The sequence below is a fragment of the Wasmannia auropunctata genome, unplaced genomic scaffold, assembly GCF_000956235.1.
Source record: "Wasmannia auropunctata unplaced genomic scaffold, wasmannia.A_1.0 LD336090.1, whole genome shotgun sequence".
NCBI classification, from domain to species: domain Eukaryota; kingdom Metazoa; phylum Arthropoda; class Insecta; order Hymenoptera; family Formicidae; genus Wasmannia; species Wasmannia auropunctata.
Genome location: NW_012026800.1, coordinates 2,927,066 through 2,950,647, shown reverse-complemented (window position 1 = coordinate 2,950,647; position 23,582 = coordinate 2,927,066). Strand labels below are relative to the sequence as shown.

At 42.2% G+C, this 23,582-nt stretch overlaps 4 protein-coding genes across 5 annotated transcripts; all 4 read left to right on the top strand.

Moving 5' to 3' along the window:
• The first annotated feature begins 461 nt into the window (after positions 1–461).
• On the top strand, positions 462–3,316 carry LOC105447925 (fidgetin-like protein 1). 2 transcript variants are annotated; one of them, XM_011686234.1, is made up of 3 exons: positions 462–1,397; positions 1,504–1,798; positions 2,123–3,316. In XM_011686234.1, the coding sequence occupies exons 1-3, from the start codon at positions 1,210–1,212 to the stop codon at positions 3,275–3,277; spliced, it is 1,638 nt and encodes a 545-aa protein (XP_011684536.1). In that variant the 5' UTR covers positions 462–1,209; the 3' UTR covers positions 3,278–3,316. The 2 variants fall into 2 exon arrangements, with proteins under 2 accessions (XP_011684536.1, XP_011684535.1); XM_011686233.1 differs by having other exon boundaries at positions 464–1,397; positions 1,504–3,316.
• Positions 3,317–3,820: 504 nt separating this feature from the next.
• Positions 3,821–7,389, top strand: LOC105447924 (mRNA export factor). The gene is made up of 7 exons (XM_011686232.1): positions 3,821–4,039; positions 4,121–4,427; positions 5,246–5,419; positions 5,724–5,795; positions 5,872–6,153; positions 6,640–6,834; positions 6,909–7,389. The coding sequence occupies exons 2-7, from the start codon at positions 4,170–4,172 to the stop codon at positions 6,993–6,995; spliced, it is 1,068 nt and encodes a 355-aa protein (XP_011684534.1). The 5' UTR covers positions 3,821–4,039; positions 4,121–4,169; the 3' UTR covers positions 6,996–7,389.
• Positions 7,390–7,921: 532 nt separating this feature from the next.
• Positions 7,922–14,595, top strand: LOC105447921 (WD repeat-containing protein 19). The gene is made up of 20 exons (XM_011686230.1): positions 7,922–8,148; positions 8,392–8,771; positions 8,866–9,076; positions 9,164–9,276; positions 9,357–9,774; positions 9,837–10,067; positions 10,150–10,275; positions 10,369–10,666; positions 10,749–10,947; positions 11,044–11,141; positions 11,228–11,510; positions 11,699–11,924; positions 12,000–12,252; positions 12,347–12,657; positions 12,737–12,886; positions 12,974–13,070; positions 13,140–13,346; positions 13,451–13,737; positions 13,832–13,908; positions 13,989–14,595. Exons 1-20 carry the CDS (start codon positions 8,134–8,136, stop codon positions 14,113–14,115), a joined length of 4,107 nt encoding a protein of 1,368 aa, XP_011684532.1. The 5' UTR covers positions 7,922–8,133; the 3' UTR covers positions 14,116–14,595.
• Positions 14,596–17,167: 2,572 nt separating this feature from the next.
• Positions 17,168–21,220, top strand: LOC105447922 (membrane-associated progesterone receptor component 1). The gene is made up of 3 exons (XM_011686231.1): positions 17,168–17,747; positions 18,636–18,785; positions 19,358–21,220. Exons 1-3 carry the CDS (start codon positions 17,411–17,413, stop codon positions 19,519–19,521), a joined length of 651 nt encoding a protein of 216 aa, XP_011684533.1. The 5' UTR covers positions 17,168–17,410; the 3' UTR covers positions 19,522–21,220.
• The last annotated feature ends 2,362 nt before the right edge of the window (positions 21,221–23,582 follow it).

Genomic DNA, 23,582 nt, shown 5'->3' with positions numbered 1-23,582 from the left:
TGGGTTCTGATTTCGCCATTCTCCTCATCGTCCGGCTCGATGAGGTCCATGAGACATTCGAAACGGTTGGATAAATTGATACTACCTTGTGTGTCCTTGAAATGAGGTTTCTCCAAACGGAGAAACTTGTCAGGCGGATTTAAGGGTCCCGCAGAATCGCGGTCGTCAGCATGGCGTTTTAGGCCGAGTCCGGGTGGAGTCTCATAAGATGTACCCTCCGAGGTGGAGGGATGTCCAGGAGCTGAAACATCCGTAGTCGCCACCGCGCTTCACGAGCGCGAGAGGCGACCGCTAACAAGGCAAGCGCAAAACCACCAGTCACGCAAATAGGTCGTCACAATCCACTTCAAGCGAAACCACTCAACAGCAGGAAGCCTCGAAAGCCGTCCGCTCGTCAGAAGCAACCTCGAAGCATCCCCCTCTGTCTGTCTCCCCCAAGTTTCGGGAGCGTAGCGTTTGCCTTATATATCTCACGCGAAAGCTAAAGCCTATTCAATTGAAATGCTCGGACGCCGCAAGCACCGCGGGCGCGGCAGTGCTCCGCGTTCATTGGAGCGCGAGTGGTGCGGTACGGGACTATATAAATGGCACGTAAGCTGCTCGCGCGCGACATTTCACATTGAGCATGGGGAGCGTCACGTTTTGCATTGCGTAAAAGGATAATGCGGCTGTAACCTAACCTTGTTCGGATCGCAACTTTCAATTTTGATAATTAATTTATATAAAATAAGACAAATCGTTCCAGGAGTCAATTTTTTTGATTTTTTATAATACACGGATAACAAATCGAAAAAACATACATTCATAGTATTCATTTTTACTTTAATTAGACTTTTAGAAAGACGAAAAGAGAAGTCTTAACCTAATAAAGCTAATCGGAGATCGGCCGTAATTCTTATAAATTTTTCTTGGACGCCTCTACTTCGCAGCCAATCACAACAGTGACATGAATCGTATGATCACGTCTGAAGTACGTTTTGAAGTGTGCATTCTCTAAACACGCATTTCATGCCGTAACAGATGTTAAAGGTTAAAGTTGTTATTGTCACATGTAAAGGTATTGCGCGCCAAATGAATCTGCTAAGACGTGATAATGTTTGAGTCACGATAATCCTCGAAAGTCGAAAGCTATTAGATAAATCAAGCGACGCGGTAGTATCGCGACGTGAATATAAGTTATTACATCTCGACGTGTCAGAGGGTCTCGACATGAATAGGGATACAGATTTTGCCGGTGCAAATGTACAGCGTGTTACGCTAAATTCAAAGGACGATAAGAATAACATTTTGATTGCTTATCATACTCTGAAATTTTCAAAGAAGAATAAAGACTGCTTCGACGTTGCAGACATCGAACGCAGGTCTCTTATCGTGAAGCATATGACAACGAGGTTATTGTGAGTAAAATACACATACATATATATATATATATATGCATGCCTAGTTTTCTGTCATGTTAGATTTATAACATTAATTTTTAATTACTTATAACTTATTGCGCAGTAATTCGGAAGATACGGCGGCTGTGTTGCTTCAAAGGGGTTTTGAAGACTATCATGCACTAATAAAAGACAAGAACGGAGTAAACAATTACTGGAAACAGATTAAATCTCAACTGTCAGATGTGAAAAATGATCCGTTGAAGTGGAAGTCGAAGTTAGAGGATGAGGATGCCACGTTGAATTTTATAAGACCTCTGACTTGTCAGAAGCTCAATACTTTACCCTGCAAACAGAGATCTTACAATGATAGAGATATAGAAAAAATAATGAATAGCGTTAAGAAGAAGGATATGAGAGTAAGAAATAGAAAAGTCTCTTCGCAGTTACAAGCATCTTCTAGTCCAAATTCGAGTCAAGAGCTTTCATTGAAGCCCAATAACAGTGAACAAAATGTATCTACGTATTTCGCGAATATTCCCAGAAATGATAGCTTTAGTAAGCATGTAAGTTACACCAAGCAGACTGTACCCAAGGTACAAACGAATAGTCAATCTTCCTATCAGAATTTGGACAGATTTGTGCAAAAAGTGCCTCCTAAATTAAGCAATAACGATATGAATGGTAGGAACTCGTACAGACCGATAAATTCACTGCAATTAAAGCCAGCTGCTCCTCCACAGTCCAGCAGCGAAGACACTAAAACGCAAAAGGTCCCTCTCGAGGCCTTTAGGAGCGCCCGCGACGAATTGTACATCCAGGAGATGAAGAGGAACAAGTCGGCGCCGAAGAAGACTTTGGGCGGTCGTACAGCGGCGAATTCTCAATTCGTCTGTCCGTTCAAACGCGATAAGGACGAGTCGGCGCAAAGTTACAACACGTCGCAAGGAAAAGCGAGCGAGGAAGTGGAGGACGAGAGGTTGAAGAACATCGACCCGAACATGATCGAGATGATAAAAAACGAGATCATGGATTCGGGTAAAACGATAACGTGGGACGACATCGCTGGGCTCGACGGCATCAAGAAGATCGTCAAGGAGGTGGTGGTGTTCCCCATGTTGCGGCCGGACATCTTCACGGGTCTCCGCCGTCCGCCCAAGGGGATCTTGCTGTTCGGCCCGCCCGGCACGGGAAAGACCCTCATCGGCAAGTGCATAGCTTCGCAGAGCAAGTCCACGTTCTTCTCCATTTCAGCGAGCTCCCTGACCTCCAAGTGGATCGGCGACTGCGAGAAGATGGTGCGCGCGCTGTTCGCGGTGGCCAAGGTCTATCAGCCGTCCGTAATCTTCATCGACGAGATCGACTCGCTGCTGACGCAGCGCTCGGAGACGGAGCACGAGTCCTCCAGGCGGCTGAAGACGGAGTTTCTGGTGCAGCTGGACGGCGCGGCGACGTCCGAGGACGATCGCATTCTGATCGTCGGTGCGACCAATCGGCCGCAAGAGCTGGACGAGGCGGCGAGGAGGCGTCTCGTCAAGAGACTGTACGTTCCTCTGCCGGAGCTCGAGGCGCGCAAGCAGATAATAGTTAATTTATTGAAATCTGTGGATCACCATCTTATCGAGGAGGATATCGCGACGATCGCGGACAAGACGGCCGGATATTCCGGCGCCGACATGACGAATCTCTGCAAGGAAGCGAGCATGGAGCCGATCCGGAGTATCTCTTTCAGTCAACTCGAAAATATAAGGATGGAAGAAGTGAGGCACATAACGAATCGTGACTTCGAGCAGGCGCTGATCAACGTGCGACCCAGCGTGTCTCAGTCGGATTTGAACATTTACATCGAATGGGATCGCACTTATGGATCTGGTACCGCTCAGGGTTTTAAGACCTAATGTAATATGCAAATAAATTTATTCTTTATATTGTACAAATTGAAAAGATTCTTTCATTTTTGTAACGCCGTTTTCTAGCAAACGGATTTTATGCAAAGTAGGAAAATTTTAACAATTTATTTTTAAAAAAAGTTTTAAATTGTTCACTATTATATGATTTAAAAATTGGCTAATAATTAAATACTTGTGCGGTCTGCCTTGTGGTTTAAAATATTGTGTATTATCATTCAAATTTAAAAGCAAAATATGTAATCATTATCAATTAGCCAGGCTAGTATGTAATGTAATATTTATATTATTTATTTTTATATAAATAAATTATTTACATAATATCAACGCAAAATAATGTAATAAGTTCTTTTAAATATGATTAGCCATAGATTAAGAAAAATTTTAACTCGAAATTCTAGCAATAAAAGGATTTTTCTGTTCAATAAGTCATATTAATTATCATTTGAAAATTTTCATCGTACAGACAAGTAAAATCGCATAAATGTCGTATGCATTCCGAAATAGTTCCCCATGTCAGTATCCTGTATTTCTTGCCGCGCATGCGCGAAGCCAAGTGCGATCGAGATTCGAGATTATTCGAGACAAGTCGGCTTTTTGTTTTGGTTAAATCCGTAAATCGGGCTCCGGCTGGAACGTTTACTCCATATTTTCAGCTTCTCGTTCGAATTCAGACTTAATTGAGCTTAACTCCTGCCTGGCGTGGATAATGTAGAATGCCCGTTCTCGTCTGGATGACGTAAATAATCGCAAGTAAGTAAACAGTCGCATACGTTTCGCACGAGGAGGAGTAATGGGAGTCACGGAGAGTTAAACGTGTCTGTCCCGTCACAGAGATAGCAGACCCAAGTGCTCCGATCAGTCTAACCTATCAGGAGAGAAAATGTTCAATCAGAGCAACTCGTTGAGGACGGCGACGTCGAATACGTCGAATCCTATGCAAGACTTCGAGGTTATCTCGCCGCCGGACGACTCGGTCTCCAGTCTGGCGTTCAGCCCGGCGTCCATACCGCAAAATTTCCTCGTGGCCGGCTCCTGGGACTGCAACGTTCGCTGCTGGGAGGTAGAGCAGACCGGTAAAACGGTACCGAAATCCATGCAGAGTATGGCAGCGCCGGTCCTGGACGTTTGCTGGAGCGATGTAAGCCCCTCCGATAATTATGCAATTATTTACGACAAAAGCAGTTGCTTAACAGCGTTAAATATTAAGTCTGTTTTCTATTCCCGTACTGGACTGTTCTAGAATTTTCTTTCTCACTTTTGCTAGATATCAAACATATATATATATATATATATATATATGGTAACTGTCCCTATTAGTATGTCCTGAACCTATTAGTGTGCTTTTATATTTAAATAAGTTATAAAAATAAACTGGTACAAATAAATAGACAATATTTTTTTAGACAGTATTTTTTTTCTATAAAGTTAATACTTTAACTTAATAAAAAAAAATAACTTTGACTATATATTTGTACCAATTTATTTTTATGACTTATTTAAATATAAAAGCACACTAATAGGTTCAGGGCACACTAAGGGACAGTTACCCTATACACTTTTTTTTAATTTGGTTTCAGTGCATACTATTTTGCAAATGCAAACCACGATTGGTGTACTTAGGCTGTGTTCCATTTAACGCTCGCAACGCTCGCGAACATTACTTGTCCTTGTTTAATGTTTGATAAACAACGAAGACGAAATGATTTCAAGAGCGTTGTGAGCGTTAAATGGAACGCACTCTTAGTACAATCTTTAGTCTAGAGACAGTACACCAATCGTGGTTCACATTTGCAAAATAGTGTTAGTGCGTTTTGAATCCAAATAAAAAAAAATTTTGCAACAATTCTGTCCACTACTGTACATATTTCACTTTAAGTGCAAAGAGTGTACACTAATTCAGGTATAGAAAACAGACCAATTATGCACTTATAATAATGGCTACGTAATAATTGTTAGGATGGAACCAAAGTATTCATGGCGGGTTGCGACAAGACGGCAAAGTGTTGGGACCTGGCTACGAATCAGAGCGTACAGGTAGCGGCTCATGACGCGCCTATTAGAACGTGTCACTGGATAAAGGCGTCCACGTATTCTTGTCTAATGACTGGTTCCTGGGATAAGACGCTAAAGGTTAATATTTAATTTTCAGTATTATTTTAAGTTCTGAAACACAATAGATGTTGTAAGTCTTAAGAAAGCCATAAGAAATGGACCAATCGCAGTTGAATGTGAAGAGACTAATCGATTATGATTGATCAATTTCTTACGGCTTAAGACTTACTACGTACATCTGTTGTGTTTCGGGACTAGATAATGTTATATTTTATAAATTCTTTGCTTGTTAGCTCGTCAATTTTCTTAGATGACTTTTCTTCATTGTTATTATTAAAATATTTTTTAATACAGCTCTTAACTTTTCTATCACAATTTTCAGTTTTGGGATTTACGCAGTCCTAAACCTGCAATGACCATCCCTCTGCCTGAAAGATGCTATTGCGCGGATGTTGTAAGTGCACATATATCCATAAAAAAAAACATGCTACACATGACATGCAGTATTATTAATATTAACGATATTGCAGGACTACCCCATGGCAGTTGTGGGAACAGCCGGACGCGGCTTAATAGTTTATCAACTGCAGGACAGCCCGCGCGAGTACAAACCCGTCGAGCTGAGTTTGAAGTATCAGTACCGCTGCGTGGCGATCTTCAGGGACAAGAAGAAGGCGCCGACCGGTTTTGCGATTGGAAGCACGGAGGGACGTGTTGCGATTCATCATCTAAATCTCAGCTCAAAGGAGAACTTCACGTTCAAGTGCCACCGGACCAACGGCACACCTAATGGATATCAAGACATCTACGCGGTTTGTAGACTTCCTGTTTTCAATCACGGTTGCCACCTCTCCGGTTTTCGCCCGGATGAGACTCCGGCTCTCCGGCACGCGAAAAGAAATCTCCGGGCGAGCGCCTTTAAATTAAACTTAAATTTAAATTTTGATGACCATTTTGGGAAAACACGATGATTTTTCTTGGGGTCAATGAAAAAAATCTCTGGCAGAAGAGTCAATTTTGATGATCTGTCTTCGGCTCAAGCGTGATCAAAATTGATGACCTTCCGGTAGAACACTAATACATATCCGGCACAATACTCCTTAGAAGGGAGCAACCATGGTTTTCGAAATTAATAGTGAAATTAATAGTGATTTCGGCTGGTCTGCACCAGTACACAGTGTAGAACTGGTGCAAATGGGTACCGGTGCATCCCAGCCAAAATTGCTGTAAATTAGGATGGTGTTACGTCGTTCTTTGTCTTCTTAGACAAACGCGATAATCTATCGATTCGCGGACAGGTAAACGACATAGCATTCCACCCGGTACACGGCACCGTGGCGACCGTAGGCGGCGACGGTACTTTCGGATTTTGGGACAAGGACGCACGTACGAAGTTGAAATCCTCCGAGATAATGGAGCAGCCCATCACCCGTTGCTGCTTCAATCACAACGGCCAGATATTCGCGTACGCCGTTTCTTACGATTGGTCCAAGGTACCGCTGTCGTTTCGAAGCACGATAATTGTTAATCATGTATATGTAATATTATTGACTTATAAACGTTTCAGGGTCACGAGTACTACAATCCGGCGAAGAAAAACCAGATCTTCCTGAGATCGTGTTACGAGGAACTGAAACCAAAGGCCACGTCCTAAAGACGATATATAGCATTCGTCTTTAGAGCGAAGCTTTTGGGTGAATCCAATATAACGTGTAATTACAAGGGTTTTTTCGTTCGATAAGACTATACTATTGATACTTTTTTTTACTTAAAAACTGTTGGTATGCATGTAATATAAGATATAGTTAATACATAGTTACTCTTTGTATATATACAGTTATGACGATTGATACTGCGAAACATGTTTTTGGTATATAACGTTGTCAGTTGTGTGATTAATATTTATCTTTCCACGTGAACAATGCGAGATTCCTTTGAATGCCGAGATATTGACGGACGCGATAGCAGATTGCTGCGATTAATCGCAAAATGAATTCATATTTAAGTAAAAGGACCCTTTCTACAAAATATACATTTTTCTAACAAAATTGTACGTTCACGCCTTTTCTTTTACATTCAATGTCTCGCTATCGTTTCCCTTCTACAGTTGAATAATGCGCGTTGTGTCCGAAGAGATCAGCAGCAATTAGGACGCTCAAGCAGAATCTTAACAAAAATTATAATATATTGTTTCGGAGCTATAATAATTTGACAAATATATATTAGTGTCCAAAGAAATTTAATTATTGAAATAGCTACACATTCTTATTGTATTATTAATTATTGAAATTTATTATTATTCAGTGCGATATAATTATTATTATTTCAGTTGTGATATAATTATTATTATTTCAGTTGTGATATAATTATTATTATTAATTAGCTGATATAATTTAATTAACGAGGATGAGTTTGAATTGTTCTTTATATCAGCTAAAAAAAAAAAGAAATTATCGAAATCACCGACGAGATTAAAAACTGATAAAAAAGATAATTAGAGAACTCTGATAAACTTTTCCTCTACCAACCGTCGATGATCTCGTTATCTCCAGTTGTCTATCGAGTTATGCTATCTAGCTGTTTTCCCCTCGTCCGTGAATGCAAATCGATCGCGAAAGCGACACGACAGAGGTAAACAATATGGCCGACATACGAGATATGTCGGCACGCGAAAGCGACGCCGCTTAATAAATCAATATTTAAGCTATGCACATTGTAATGCCGTATAGACATGTCATTTAAATGCGCGGATCGACTAATTTCTCCGTGAGGGACGAGTTCTCCGCGTTACGATGTCGTCGGAGAAGGTAGGTTATGTAGCATCGGCAGCTCGTACTTTACACAGAAGATTGTTTAATAAAAACGTCAATATTAACGATACAAAGGGGGAGAAATATATTCTACTTTAATCAAGTCAAGTCTGTATCTCCGTCCGTCTCGTTTCATCTACCGCTGAGCGGATTTCACGCTAGTTAACCTCCACTTGCACGCGACGAATGTTCTTGCGCGAGGAAGTTAATTTTGATTTAACTTTACGCGTTTAACGACAGGTCCTTTATCGGCTGGACCAGCCCCATGGCAGCGGGAACATGTACATCTCTTGGCGTCCCGGCAACAGCACGCATCTGGCCACGACAGGCTGCGACTCCACCGTCGCCGTTTTCGACAGGCAGGGTGACATACAGGAGCGGATACCGATCCCCGGACTGTGCAGCGGCTTCGGCTGGGACTCGGACGGGGATCTGCTGGCGATAATATCGCAGAACTCGTCGACGATCATTCTGTGGGACGCCACGACCGGGAAGAAGTCCCAGATAGACGCGGGCGTGAGGGACGGCCTCACCTGCATGATGTGGGCGAAGAAGAGCTGTCTGCTGGCGGTAGGAACGCAGAAGGGCAATCTGGTGCTTTACGATCACATAAATGCCAAGTACGATATCAGCCGTCGACGAAACAAATCGCGAAATGCTTAGGACATTGTAAAATCAAATTTACACTCACTTAATTGTTCTTCTGTTGCACAGGCGGATACCTATTTTGGGAAAGCACAGAAAGCGCATCTTGTGCGGCGCGTGGTCGGCGGACGGTCTCCTCGCCCTGGCGAGCGATGACAAGGTTTTGACTATCAGCACGAGCGAAGGGGACACCCGTCGCGAGATAAGTCTTCAAGGCGATCCATCCGACATACAATTTAGCGAGATGAAAATGGACCACAGGATAGGCGGCGAAAACACGGTACACGATTTTACGCTTGCTTAATTAAAGAAGCATCCTGTAAAATGTCTACGTAAAGCTGTTATTTTTATAAGTGCAAAAATTTAGGTGTCCCTTGTCGTCAGCAAAACGACGCTGTTCCTGTACAACATTCTGGACCCAGAGAATCCTATCGAGTTGGCCTTTCAGAAACGCTACGGATTGATTGTAACTTATAAGTGGTAATTGTTTGCTAGTGGTAAAACAAATAACTTTAACGGCTGATTTATTGTACTAATATTATGCATTTCTACTCTCTCAGGTATGGCGATGGTTACATACTGGTGGGATTCGAGGCTGGTTTCTTTATAGCGATATCGACGCACATAAAGGAGGTCGGTCAAGAATTATTTCAAATCAAGAACCACAGGGATTCTCTGACGGACATCGCGCTGAGCCAAGCGGTCGGCAAGGTGGCCACCTGCGGCGACAATACGCTGAAGGTGCACAGTTTGCAGAATCTCGAGGAGACCGAGACATTGATCACGGTGACCAGCGAGAACGGAATCAGCAGTATCGAGTGGTCGACGGACGGCACGATGCTGGCAGTCGTGACTTACGTCGGCAATGTCTTGATTTATTTGATAGAGATCCCGAAGTTAACCAGCGTCTGCGGCAACAGAATAGCGCTGTTGACGAGCCTGATGGAAGTGGCTGTGCATCTTTATACGTTAGACAAGGTACTTCCGTCGACGCAAGGCAATAAAAGTGGATTTCGTTTCATCAGGGCTCATATTTTCAGGACAAACCGAGCCCGCAGATAATCAACACTATAATAGAACCGGCGATCTTGGCGGTGGGACCAGCACACTTAGCGGTAGGATTAAACAACAGAGCGCTCTTCTGGGATTTGTCTACAAGCCATTATGACAATATACATTTCGAGAGGGATTATTTGGCCACGATAGATAGCATACGCTTGAACGAGACGTACGTATCGGCGCTATTCGATGGGAAGCTGCAGTTGCATTCGGTAATTACGAGTTTCGAATTAATAGCGAGAATAGCCCGGATAGCTAGGACTAAGACTCGTTAATTCCAACCTTCGTGCGCAGATCAAATCCGACGAGGCTCTAATAAACAGCGGGAAGGATACGAAGATGTTCCCCGATTCAAATTCTTCCCACAGTAGAATAACGTGTCACGCTCTTTGCTCGGATTTCCTGGTTTACGGTAATGACGTAAGTCAACGTCATCCTGAGATAATTTCGAACGATATTGGAGAAGACTTTTTTTAAGTTAGAAGACTTAATGCGTCCGTTTTAAATTTTTAGATGGGTCACGTTACATATTTTTGCCTGGAAACGTTTTATCAGTGTACCGAATTTACGCATAACAATGGAATAAAGGAGCTATACCTGGATGCGAATGGAGTACAATTGTGCTTCGTCGACAATAAGTCGGACGTTTATGTGTTTGATCCGATAAACGAAACGGCCATTGCCGTGCCTGATTGTCCCGATAACATTGACGGTCTTCTCTGGGATCAGAACATATTCGAACGTGCTATATTCGCGGTGTACAACAAAAGCGTTATTGTAACGTACATTCTTGTAAAATACTTCGTTGAAGGCAAGTAGATCTGAACGAGAGCGTTACGCTATTATCACCATCGAATCCCATTGCATATTTACATATTCGTTACTGCGAACAGGTACCAAAGTGATAAAAATAAGTAAGACCAAATTGCCATCGGACTCAGTGCCTTTACTAATGTACTCGGGCGAAGTGACGCTGAGTACAATGGGTAGTAAATTAATACAATTAACATTGACGTCCCACGAAGAAGTGGGGAACATCGTGGAAACGAAAAAAATGAATGAGATTCTTGATAATCAGATTTTATGCAGACGGTAAGATTTACATAATTCAATTTGCAAATAAAGAAACGTCTATCATGTACGAAACGTGTAAATATTTAAAAGAACGTTTCGGATTATTTTATTCAGGTTTCAGCAAGCGTGGGGTAGTTGCGAAAAATTGAACGATAGAGATGCGTGGCTGAAATTGGGACAAAGCGCCATTGCAAATTTAAATGTCGAATTTGGTAAGCGTGATGTTTCATTAATTTTATATTACATTAAAATTTTATGTTACATTAAAATATATATGTTAAATTTATCGTACGCACAGCTATTCGCGTGTATCGGCAAATGGAAGATGCAGCAATGGTGTGGACGTTGCAAACTATGGAGAATATAGATGAATTGGCTTTGTTGTGCGGCCACGCATGTATACTACTAGGGAATTATAACGAAGCCGAAAAGTATTTTCTGCAATCTTCCGAGCCTGTGCAGGCCTTGTATCTGAGGAGAGACTTAATGCAATGGGAGCAAGCGTTGAGTTTGGCGCAAAAATTGAAACCCGACGAGATCCCCTTTATCGCCAGAGAATACGCCCAACAATTGGAGTTCACGTAAGATTTTTTTTCATTAATACTATTAAATGCTTCATTAAAAATAAAATCAAATTATGTGTGATGATAGTACGTAATAATTATAAATTATTATTACCTAGTTGCTTATCTTCAACAAAATATTTCACAAAACAGCCTTCTATCGTATATTATAAATAATTATTAAGTGACTATATCTCTTTGTGCAGAGGAAACTATCCAAAAGCTCTAACGAATTACGAACGCGGTCTAGTCGACTACAACACGTCCACTTTGGCCGCGCAGAATCCTCACCATCGAACTCAATGTTTAGCGGGAATAGCGAGAATGTCCATAAGATGCGGTGATAGCAGAAAAGGCGTCGGGATAGCCATGGATAACGAGAGCTCGAGACTACTGCGGAAAGAATGCGCGGAGATTTTAGAATCAATGAAGGTACATTCGTCTCTATTAAATCTCGGAGATTTAAATGTATTTTTATATTACATGTAAATATTTGTGTATCTTTAGCAATTCAGCGAAGCTGCGCAATTGTACGAAAAGGCCGAGTACTTCGACAAGGCTGCCTCTGCGTATATAAAGCTGAAAAATTGGCACAAAGTGGGACAGCTCTTACCGCAAATATCGTCGGCGAAAATTAACATACAGTATGCAAAAGCCAAAGAGTCTGAGGGCAAATATGAAGAAGCTGCCAAAGCGTATGAGACCGCCAAGGATTACGATAACATAATCAGAATTAACTTGGAACATTTAAATAATCCTGGTAAACATTTTTACATTGCATTTTGCTGCCCTGTAATAAAATATATTATTAATGTTTAATTAACATGATTGATTGCATTATTTTATTTCCACAGCTCGTAGTGTTGAAGTTGTTCAACAAACTAAAAGCATAGAAGGTGCAAAGATGGTTGCAAAATATTTCCAAAAAATGAACGACTACAATTCAGCTATCAAATTCCTCATTCTGTCAAATTGTCACGACGAAGCCTTTCAATTGGCCAATCAGCACGGCAAAATGGAATTGTACGGAGAAATCTTGGTGAATACGATCGATGACACGAACATTCGGAGAGAAGATTTCAGAAGCCTCGCGATGCATTTTGAGTCTCAGAAAAATAATCTTTTAGCTGGAAAATACTATTTCCACTCTAAAGAATATCAGAAGGTAAATTTGCAATATTTTTACGATCTCAAGATTTATTTATGTAAGTAGTATCGACGTTTTGACGGGTTTCTTTTTTTAGGCTCTGCGACATTTACTAAAAGCTGCGCAATTGGTTCCGGACGATGACAGAGCGATTACCTACGCCATAGATGCTATCGCATCTTCCAAGGACGACAAATTAGCGAATCAATTGATAGATTTCTTGTTAGGCAGCGACGGATTACCGAAGGTTTTTATATTTATCTATTTCTATATACATTTATGTATTTATTAGTTAAAAAGAAAGATTCTATAATATGTGTGTATCCTCTTTTAGGATCCGAAATATCTGTTCCGATTATACATGGCTAGAAAGCAATTCAAAGAAGCGGCTAAGACGGCGATTATAATTGCAAACGAGGAGCAAGTTAATGGTACGTATTTATGCTGATAGCGAAAACGCATAACGCTACAGCGATGGCTGATTTTTTCTTCTACTTCAGGAAACTACAGAAACGCTCACGACGTCCTGTTCGGCATGTACCAGGAACTGAAGAGAAACAAAATCACCATACCCTTGGAGATGCAGACCAATTTGAGACTCCTGCATTCCTACATTCTGGTGAGATTACACGTGAAAAGAAGCGATCATTTACGAGGTGCCCGGATGCTCATAAGGGTGGCCAACAACATATCGAAATTTCCCTCACGTTAGTATCACCAGAACGACAAAAGCCGCTCCGCGCGGCTCCAATTAACGCAAATGAATTAATACTCGGCTCATAATACAATGGAGATACGTTATATATTTCAGATATCGTACCGATATTAACTTCGACCGTAATAGAATGCCATAGGGCGGGCTTGAAGAATGCGGCCTTCAATTTCGCCGCGATGTTGATGCGCCCCGAGTACCGGGGACAGGTCGACGCGAAGTACAGCAAGAAGATCGAGGCGATCGTTAGGAAACCGCCGAGAGCGAAGGACATCGAGAACGAGGATGAGCCTCTCACCCCGTGCCCGTACTGCAAGAGCCGAGTCCCCGAGACTGAAGTGACCTGTGATAAGTGTAAAAATACCATACCTTTTTGCATCGCAACGGTGAGACCCTCAATTTTAATTATCACTTGCTAACGAAAAAAAAAAAGATAGCGCCGATCGTTTCTAAAGAAATTTCTATCGTTATTGTCTGCAGGGACGACACATCGTGGAGGACGATTTTACGGTGTGCCCCCAGTGCGATTTTCCAGCCATCAAAAGTGAATTTCTAAGGTAAATGTCAATAGAAAAGAATGTAAATACTATTTCAGATTATTTGTTATAATGTAATTTGTTACATAATTTGTTATTAGAATCGTGGAATCCGAGGAGTCTTGTCCGATGTGTTCAGAGAGGGTTAATTCCGAGGCCGTGTCGTCCGTCACCGATATCCGTCCATATCTCGACTATCAGGAGGAGAAGATGATTATAAAGGCTTAAACGCGTGAAAGATTTTATGGGAGTTTAAACGTGTACAAATACTTCTTACACGTATTTAAGGGTACATTCGTCGATGTAGGCGAGCGGCAGCTGTAGCTTGGTTCACACTAACTAGGGATGTAATAAGGAGATAAAGTTTATATATAGATTTATCTTGTCGCACGAATCAGACAGGTGTCTTGGTTACTATCGCATAAATCTCGGGCAAACACGATGTAATTAGGAGGTAGCGCAGAGTGCCTTTATCTACAAACAATAGCGATAGTAAATATAGAATATTCTGATTGACTTGGAAGTGACAGAACGTCAGTATTCTCGTTACAACAGTGCCGTCCATGTAAGTACAATTTATCCGCGAGTACAAGTAGATTATATATACAAAATATATATTATATATATATCAAAGACTCAGTGTCATTTGCTACGCGAGCTGCGTTTTAATGTAGACAATTGCCATAAATAAAATGACTGCGGTTTGAATGCGTGGTATATTCAACAAATCTGCATAACAAAATAGTAGGTCTGTTCTTTGGCTGCTTTTTACTTGAAGCAAGAATAGTATACAATCGAAGGAAGGAATTCGGCTGTAAAGAACAAACCCAGTTCTGTTCATTATAACTGAATTATATATTTTTATAATAACTATGTTTTTATAGCTGAATCATAGTTGAAAAAATTAAAAACATAACCTATTACATGTACACTCTGTACTTGAAATAGATTGTTTGAATGAATGATGTTGAAAATTTAGCGGAAGCAAAAAAGAGAGAAATTCAGTACAGTAATAAAAAAATAAACTTCTTCACGTCCACCTTTGTCAATGTAAATTAACTCTAATCTTGGTTTTTTAAGAAAAAGCTTATTTTTTCTAACTTTTTCTAGCTCCAAGGATTAGAACTAGAAAAAGATTGGAACCGTAAAAATTAATAACCGCATACGTAGAAGTAGACATATATTTCGAACAATATAATTGCAACGTCAGCGATCGTACACGTTTTACAGAAAATCTAGGCATGCAGTTTTTACGATAAAGTTGCGTCGCGCGAGTTGCTCCGCGTTACGTAAAGTTGGAAAAACAAAATAGTAAAAGTAACGAGGATCCTGCCATAATCATAATTACATTCGGTCCCGTGACCGTCATAATTGCGGGGCCAACCTAATCGCGACGGCGCGCACATATATATACAATACATGCATACAGTGCATATATATCTATATCTGAAACACGTGACTTTACGTAGCATGACTCTGAAGAATCGACGAGCGTAATTATATACGTTTTCTTTTTCTTATAAATCACCGAGTACATGTATAGGCGTCTCCGGCGATACGCGACCGAGACCCTGCGACGAGGGCCGCGATAGCGCGATAACGAGCCCGCGGGAGTATGATAGCGCCGATCCTCCTGGCCAGTTTCTATTACGAAATTCTAGAAGTGCAAATTTCACGGTGAGGACGGTAATCCTCCCGGTCGTGGCTAGCTCGTGTAATCTCGTTCTCCTCTCGCGACATAACTGTTTCTCGCCCAACAGAGAGAGAGAGAGAGAGAGAGAGGAAGCGAGAAACGGTACATTCTAACTTCGCAGAAAAATAAATGAGTACAACTACAGAGATATACAGATATACTACCTCGTACTATTGGTATCTCGCCGCGGTTCTACGCGACTTCTCGCTGCGCGTGAGACGCGTCTCTTGATAATGATCTCTGAGTACTTGATAATGTATATATATTATCAAGTATAATATGTAACTCTTTATTCCCTAAGGCGCGCGAAAACTTCGTGAAAAGTGAAAAATTTCTCCATTAATTCCAATGAGAGAGATTTTCACTTTTCACGTCTTTCTGTCTTAGGGAAAAAATGATATATGATCGATCGGTATATCCTGCCCCGAATTCCTTTGAACTTAATTTGAATAGATCGAATAGCGAAATGTCGAATAGATGAACGAATACGGTGACAAAAAACGTTGTCAGATAAGGCTGAATATCAATTACGGAGCCGAAAAAGTTCGTCGTTAATTGCCGGTGAGAATTTTATGCCACGACGGTTCACGCGACCTACGTGTACAATGACACCGGCGTGTTACGTCAACGAACACGCGAGGATGCAAAGTCCCAATTTTTTGCCTGGATACATATCCTTATCATTGCCAGCGTTATTATTAATGCGCGCAGCGCGAATCGATCAAGCCAGGAATCGCTCGCGATTTCCAGTTAATCAGAATCAAAAATTGTCTCGAGAGAAATAGAAATTAGAAATCGAGAGTCAGAGAGAAGGAATTAATTAGAAATTATAATAATGATAAACTAGTAAAATGTTAAATAAGTAAAATTGACTAATTTATAAACTAATTAATTTATTGACTTCTAAAAATAATTAGAGGATTAAAATCGCCGCGCACGGGCTGCGTCATACTTTTTCGTGCGGAAAATAATCTTCCCTCTGCACCTTCTCGCTTTTAAGATTTATACGATATTATTTTATATTCGATTTTAGATTCGATATTAGATTTAGATGCGATATTAGAGACTCTAGGATAAGAGTCTGGCCGTAAGGCGATACGAGTAAAATCCTGCGAGAAAAGGGGGGGGGATTAAACACTCTCTACGTCTCTTTTAAACTCGTATTATATATCGCCAGACTCTTTTATTCCAGGATCTCCAGTGCGTACGGCCCTGCGACGCATCACCGCGGTGCAGCCACGTAGAACGATAGAACGCGGTTCGAGTCTCGTCCATCTGCGCCACTGGCGCGTATGTATATGTTATATGTACATATACACACGGTCGCGAGGGGAGGGAAGGAAGAGAACGGAGCAGGAGACGGAGGGGGCTCTATACTACGTAACGCGCACCGGTACGCATCGTTGGTGTATCGCGTGATTATCGTCGCGCGCGCCCGAGTCGCGTCACTCGTCACTCCTCGTCGACGAGCGGCGCCTAGTCGGCCGATATCAGTTCGCGGGTGCAGCCTGACGATCTCGTCGTCGCCGTTTTCCCCGCCCGCCCTCCCCGAGTCGAGCCTTCCCGCTCGGCTCCTCCGACCTCTAAGTCTGCTCCGAGTCGTACGCGTCGGCAGGCACGCGCCACACGCATATACGCGCCATTCGTGCGCGCGACGCACGCACGACGCACGTATAAGAAGTTCGGAATCGCGCACGCCGCGTTTCGGTTCGGTCTCTCTCTCTAGTCTCCCGGCGCGTTCGTAACCTCTCGTCTTCCTCGACGACACTCCTCGCCCACTGGGTAGATCGGTCGGTCGGTCAGTCAGTCGGTTGGTTGGTTCTGGTCAAGATGGCCGAGAAAAGCGGCTCGCCGGCCGCCGCGGCCCCGGAACAGCAGCAACAGCAGCAGTCGCAGTTCCTGTCGAGCTTCATCGCCGAGATCGTCAAGAGCCCGGTGAACCTCGCCCTCGTGGGCGTGATCGCCATCCTGGTCTACAAGATCGTCAAGAGCCGCACGCGGACCGAGGAGCCTGTGCAGGAGGTGAAGAAGCTGCCGAAGCTGCGCCGCGACTTCGCGATCGAGGAGCTGACCAAGTACGACGGCAAGGGCCCGGACGGCCGGATACTCGTCGCCGTCAACGGCAGCGTGTACGACGTCACCAGAGGCGCCAAGTTCTACGGCCCTGGTGAGTCCGTCGACGCGTCGTCCGGGGGGGCTCTCTTTCTCCGCATCTGCCGCGATCAATTTCTCCCTCATCATCGCGCGATATCTCTAACGAACTCTAATCAAGCTTGGCGATCGAACGATGCGTTTTTTTTTCCCCCGATCGCGAATGTCGTGATTTAGTTCTCCGTCTCTCCTCTCGTCTTCCCCTCCGTCCCCTCTCCCCTCTCTTCCTCCTCGCATCTCATTCTCTATCGTTTTTCTTTCTCTCTCTCTTTCTCTCTTTCTCTCTCTCTCTCTCTCTCCACCTCTTTTTCTCTCGGACTTTATTAGTCGCTTTTTTATTAGCTTGCGGCCCGAAGGAGTGCCCGCGATGATATCATGCGCGGCGCGCGCAAAAATAAAATCGCGAAAGTCTCGCGCGATTGTCATGACCAATTGTGCGTCTCCAATTGCGCCGCGATACCGCGAGGCTAACGATAGCGGTTTATCACGTTCCGTGACGTTGTACCCCGGCGAGAAGGCCTCACGTCCGCGAGTAATGTAGAACGGACGCGCGGATGCACGATCGGCGAAACTCGCGAGTTCCGAGATCGTTTTCGTGATCGATAAGGCACCGCCGAGCGGCGCGATAAAGCTCAGCGAGGAGATGATAAATGAACGATCGCGATCGTATGAAAAAGATCACGTGGTGATCTTAGCATATACGAAGGAATGTCGCACACTTGTGCACATTTTCCTCTTTATATTATCTTACATCATCGATGATTTCTTAACGAGGGCAAAGATAAAGATTCAAGTCGCGGAGTTACGTGCTTGTGTTTTAATCGGATGACAATGACGTGCGCAAAACGTCTCTCGAAAATCTCTACACGGACACGGATATTGACTTACCTCTCTTTGCTTACAGGTGGACCCTACGAGGCGTTCGGTGGTCGGGATGCCAGTAGAGCACTCGCGAGGTTCGCGGTGGACGCCGCGACGGACAAGTATGACGATCTGAGCGACCTGAACACCACAGAAATGAATTCCATCAAGGAGTGGGAAGAGCAATTCAAAGGTGAGCAAATCTGCGCGTTTCAAAACGAACGATTGATAATCCTTCCAACCCCAGAAGAAATTAGATAAAGCCACTTCCCGACGTCGCGCTAATATTTTAATATTTATTGTTGACATAATTTATGTACGTAAGAAATGGATTAAAAGTATTAACAATATTACGGAAGTCGATCTTATCTTAATAACACTCATTAGTGGAGAACATTTTCTTCCCGAGATGTTTATCTATGTAGGGCGTTCTAGAAAAAAAAAAGTGCAGCGTAACGTCTCATTGATAAGATACAGACGGGATAGATTTTTTAGACGCTAAGTAAATACTTTCTGTCTAATGATATTCCTCGCCTGTAGTGAGCACATCTTATTTCAATACACAGAAGCTTTGAATATCATGAATAATGAATGAGAGCATGGTTCAAGGCTTTTTTATCGCACACGTCCGTCTTAGGTTTAGTGAATTGCAATATGAAAAGTTTAAAATAAATATTAAGACGCGCAACAAAATTTATCCAAAAAGGGCGAAAGGGGTTGTGTATAATGTAAAAATACGTTGTTTTTTTTTTCTTTTAATTATAGAGAGATACGAATACGTCGGAAAGTTACTAAAGCCTGGCGAGGCACCGACAAATTACTCCGACGAGGAGGACGAGGGTAGCCAGCAGGAGACCGAGGCGAAGTCGGACGATACGGAGAAAAAGGCGGATTGCAGCGAGGCCGCAGGGAAGTCAAAGAGCGATTGACCGCATGATCGTACGTCGGTGGCAGAACTGTTGCGGGAGCACACTACGCACACGCTGTTGTTACAGAAATCTCTGAAATTGTCGCTCATGAATATATTTCTGGACGTTCGGCCGAATATTTTATTACTTCGTAACGATAATCGGATAAAGAGGCGAAACGCCGGCTTTTAATCGCGCGTTGGAAGTACATAAAATAACAATCTTTCCGAAAAGAAAAAAAAAATAGCTGATGGTTAACACTATACGTGAAGACTTTATTTGGTCGTTCCAACTCACATACACCGATCAGCGTGCGGACGCTTGTGTCTTTTAATGTTTTTATATATGTACAAAAGATTTTCTACCGAAAAAAAAAACGCTGAGCCTGAATTAGTGGCGAGTATAAACAAACGTACATATTCCATTGTAGATTCTTGTTGAATTATACTTGTATTCCGCTGTACGGCACACCCCCACGGTGATACGCCCCGTACGTATCTGTACCCGCACGAGTACGGTGATGCGATTAAGCTGACATTGCATTTGAAGTTCTTTTAGTTTTTAAGTCTGTGCTCTACTGGAATTCAAGTCCACTCGCGTTCACGCAAGTTTCGTGATTGAAAAGAGTCACGGTATCGAATTGCGGGAGAGGATCACACATACACATACACAAAGAAACATACACACTTTAAAGTAAAATACGCTTGCGAATAATCCGATAAGCGCTCATATTAATTCCGAATGAAGCGCTAAGTATACACATAATTATGTCACATTTATAACATGCAATCGTATCAAACGATTATATTATTAAATGATGAGAAATCTGATACACACACCGATCCGAAGATCTCTCGCTCGCGATCGATAAAATGAAATTGCATTTCTTTGTGTAAAAGTTTTAACTGTTGAAACAGTACCGGAAAACCGAGCTATAACACTGTGCGTCTCTAAGAGTTTATACGCGTGAAAGTAATAGATGTATGAAACTTCTATGGTGGATCTTATGCATTGTAAAGCTTCGCCACAAGAGCGCAATAGGGACCGATATTCATAGTCCGTTTTCCATTCGAGATCGTCTTTAAGTAACGTCTTACCATGTTAATACAACTCTGATTGGTTTGTTACATAAAGACGGTCTTAAATACAAGAACGGATCTACGAATACCGGCCTAGATTGTTACATTCGCAAGTATTCGCGTACTTCCGCGTTAGCGTTGCCACGTTACTCGTCGACGCTACGGCGCATCGATTTAATGCTGTTTAATGGCTTCATTCACCAATAAAATATGGTTTTGGTAAATATAGTTATACTTGAGAATAAGTTTATGAATAAAGATTAAGATATTAGAGTTATTTTATATATATGTATATACATATACATACATATATATATATATAATATATATATATATTTCTACATACACGTGAAAAGTTTGCATGCACTTATAATTTAATTAAAATAAAACTACTCTCTGTGTAAGTCAAATTTATATTTTACGTCTTGTTGGCATTTAAAATGGCAAGAAAATTATTTATTGTATACCACGCGTCGTGTTAGGTACTCGAGAAGATGGTGTATATAACTTATCATGGTTAGATAGTACTGATTGTGGCAAATAAAGTTTTATTATTGTTTATATTAATCCAACGGCGAGAGTGCACGTTCAGTTTGATCGTCATTGTACACGAACAATATATGAATACTTCTATTCTCTAATTCATTCTTTTGGCAAGTATTTTTTTTTCTCTCCATCCTCGAGAAGCATAATCGATTCCGATCATAATGATGTATATTATATATTGTATAATCAGAGAATACATGATTATATACGATTGCATTACATGACATGTAATATATTGTAGACAGGGACGACAAGAGTGAATAATTATAGTGATTTCAGAAGCAGCTAAAAATTAGGAAAGAAAAGTCGCGCATTTCAACCGTTTAAAGGTTGAATTTGTACTTCAAGATAACAATAGAGACGTTCTCAGCTGTGCTACTTTTTATACATAATCTTTACTCCATTTTTCTATGACGTCCAATCATATGGTTTATGATACATTTTGAGTGCAAAAAGTACAATAAAGTGTACTTGCTAACATACTAATACGGCGTATTGTTACTAGATGGCAGCACAGCAACGTAATTTGTTCGCTTGCTCCGCGCTCGCGATTTTATCGATAGACAATATTCTCTTAGAGAGAGAGAGAGAGAGAGAGAGGAGATCCTACGTTGACGTAGGGATAAAAACCCTTTCGACAATTTGCGAGGAAACGCTCGACTTCGTTCCCTCACCATAATGATACTCTGTTCTTTATTTGCATTTGAATTATTCAGAGACCACTCGCCCCTCTCCTGTCCTATCTTAATCGATTAAAGCATTATTGTGCGAATCGGCCGAAAGTAAATAATACGGCCATCTGATATAGTTCGGAAATTAGATTTCGGCAAGTTTTCGAAGGATCTGGAAACAGTGATCCGCGGATCGTTCGACTCCAAAATATTCCTCGGACGAAAAGACTAAAAGAGGAAGAGAGAGAAAGAGATTTGGTCGGGATCAGCATGTTTGGTTTATGAGAACGGCGATCAGCTGGTTGCTGTTTATCTCGCCTAGCTTGCGGTAATGATGCTCTTGGAACGCGCGACCGAACTCGAGTTCGAGCGAGGCTTCGACCTTGCCTCCTCAATCCGCGGCGTAAACACGCGGCGATTACGCGTCGTGTGCCACGGTCGATTAGACATCCCTTGCACAGCGCATCTATACAGCGACGACCGCGCGATACGCGACGGATCGATCGATTCTCGATCGGCGAACGAAGGCCGCGGGGCGTTTCTAATTAAAGCGTCGTCTGAAACTCTGAAAGAGGAGCGCGCCGAAAAGTCTCATCTCGAGAGCTTCCCTTAATTGCGGAAAGCACACCCCGGAAGCGTACCGCGTGACCTCAAATCCGCGAATCGCTTCGTGAAAATCGTGAATGATAGATCCGTTTTACATATCCATTGTTTATTGTATATTCGCGGAAAAAGACGCGTTCGATTATCTGTCTTCCAACTCCTGCCACCGAAAGTTGGCGAAAAATAGAAGGGATACATGCCAATACTTCACCGAAGTTGAATTGTTACTTTATAGATTTTTAGCAGCTATATTATAATTTAATATATACTTTTGTACAAATAATTGCTGAACGGCAAATCTTGTAGAAGCGCTATATGTTCTTTCCAGAAATGATATGGTACTACTTTATTATAATTTAACTTTTGCACAGTGTTATATAGATTACCGTTGCGCCTCGTTCGCATTTACAACTTTTACAGCAATTAGCGAAAGCCATGTATCTTCGTGACGGGTATAAAGATTACAATAGGCGAATCGTCCAAGTGTTAATTCGCACATTCGAAATACATTTTAGAGCTGCCGAGAGCGATCGATCGAGAACGTCGACACTCTTGTTTTTGCGCAACGTTTATTTAATTAGCGACGAAGGAGTCGAGACGAGATTTCTTGTCAGCTGTTTTGCGTGGAATTGACATCCGAAAAGAAATTCTCCGGTTATCGACTTATCCTCTCTTGTTCCTCTCTCGAAAGGCGAAATCTCTCGAGTTTCGATTTTCACCGTAAGGAGAAAAGCGTGTCTCGATGATCATCGCCTTCGATCGGTGTCGAATTCGGCGTCCCGTCGATTAGACGGAAGACACGTTGGCCCGTTCGAGGAAATCGGACAAGTCACCGCCGCGACGTCCCGGCTTCCGCCTATTTATCTCGCATCTCGATGACGAATCGAGAAGGAACGTATTGGCGGACGAGATTACGAAAATTTTATCGCGCGAAGCGAAAAGCGATAAGCCCCGCGCGCGTGTAGCGGCCCGCGTCAGAGTAGCCGCCGCGCCGTTAAAATGCCCCAGCTAAACTTCCAGGGTGAAATTATAAGCACGGGATAAAGAATTTAAACTTGGTAATATATCGATCCAAAGATTAATTTTTGCGTGGATGAATGATGTATAAATTTTTAAACCCTTTTTAGCATGTAAGCTAAAGTAAATAAATATCTAGCTATTAAACTTGTAAATTTAATGGTCA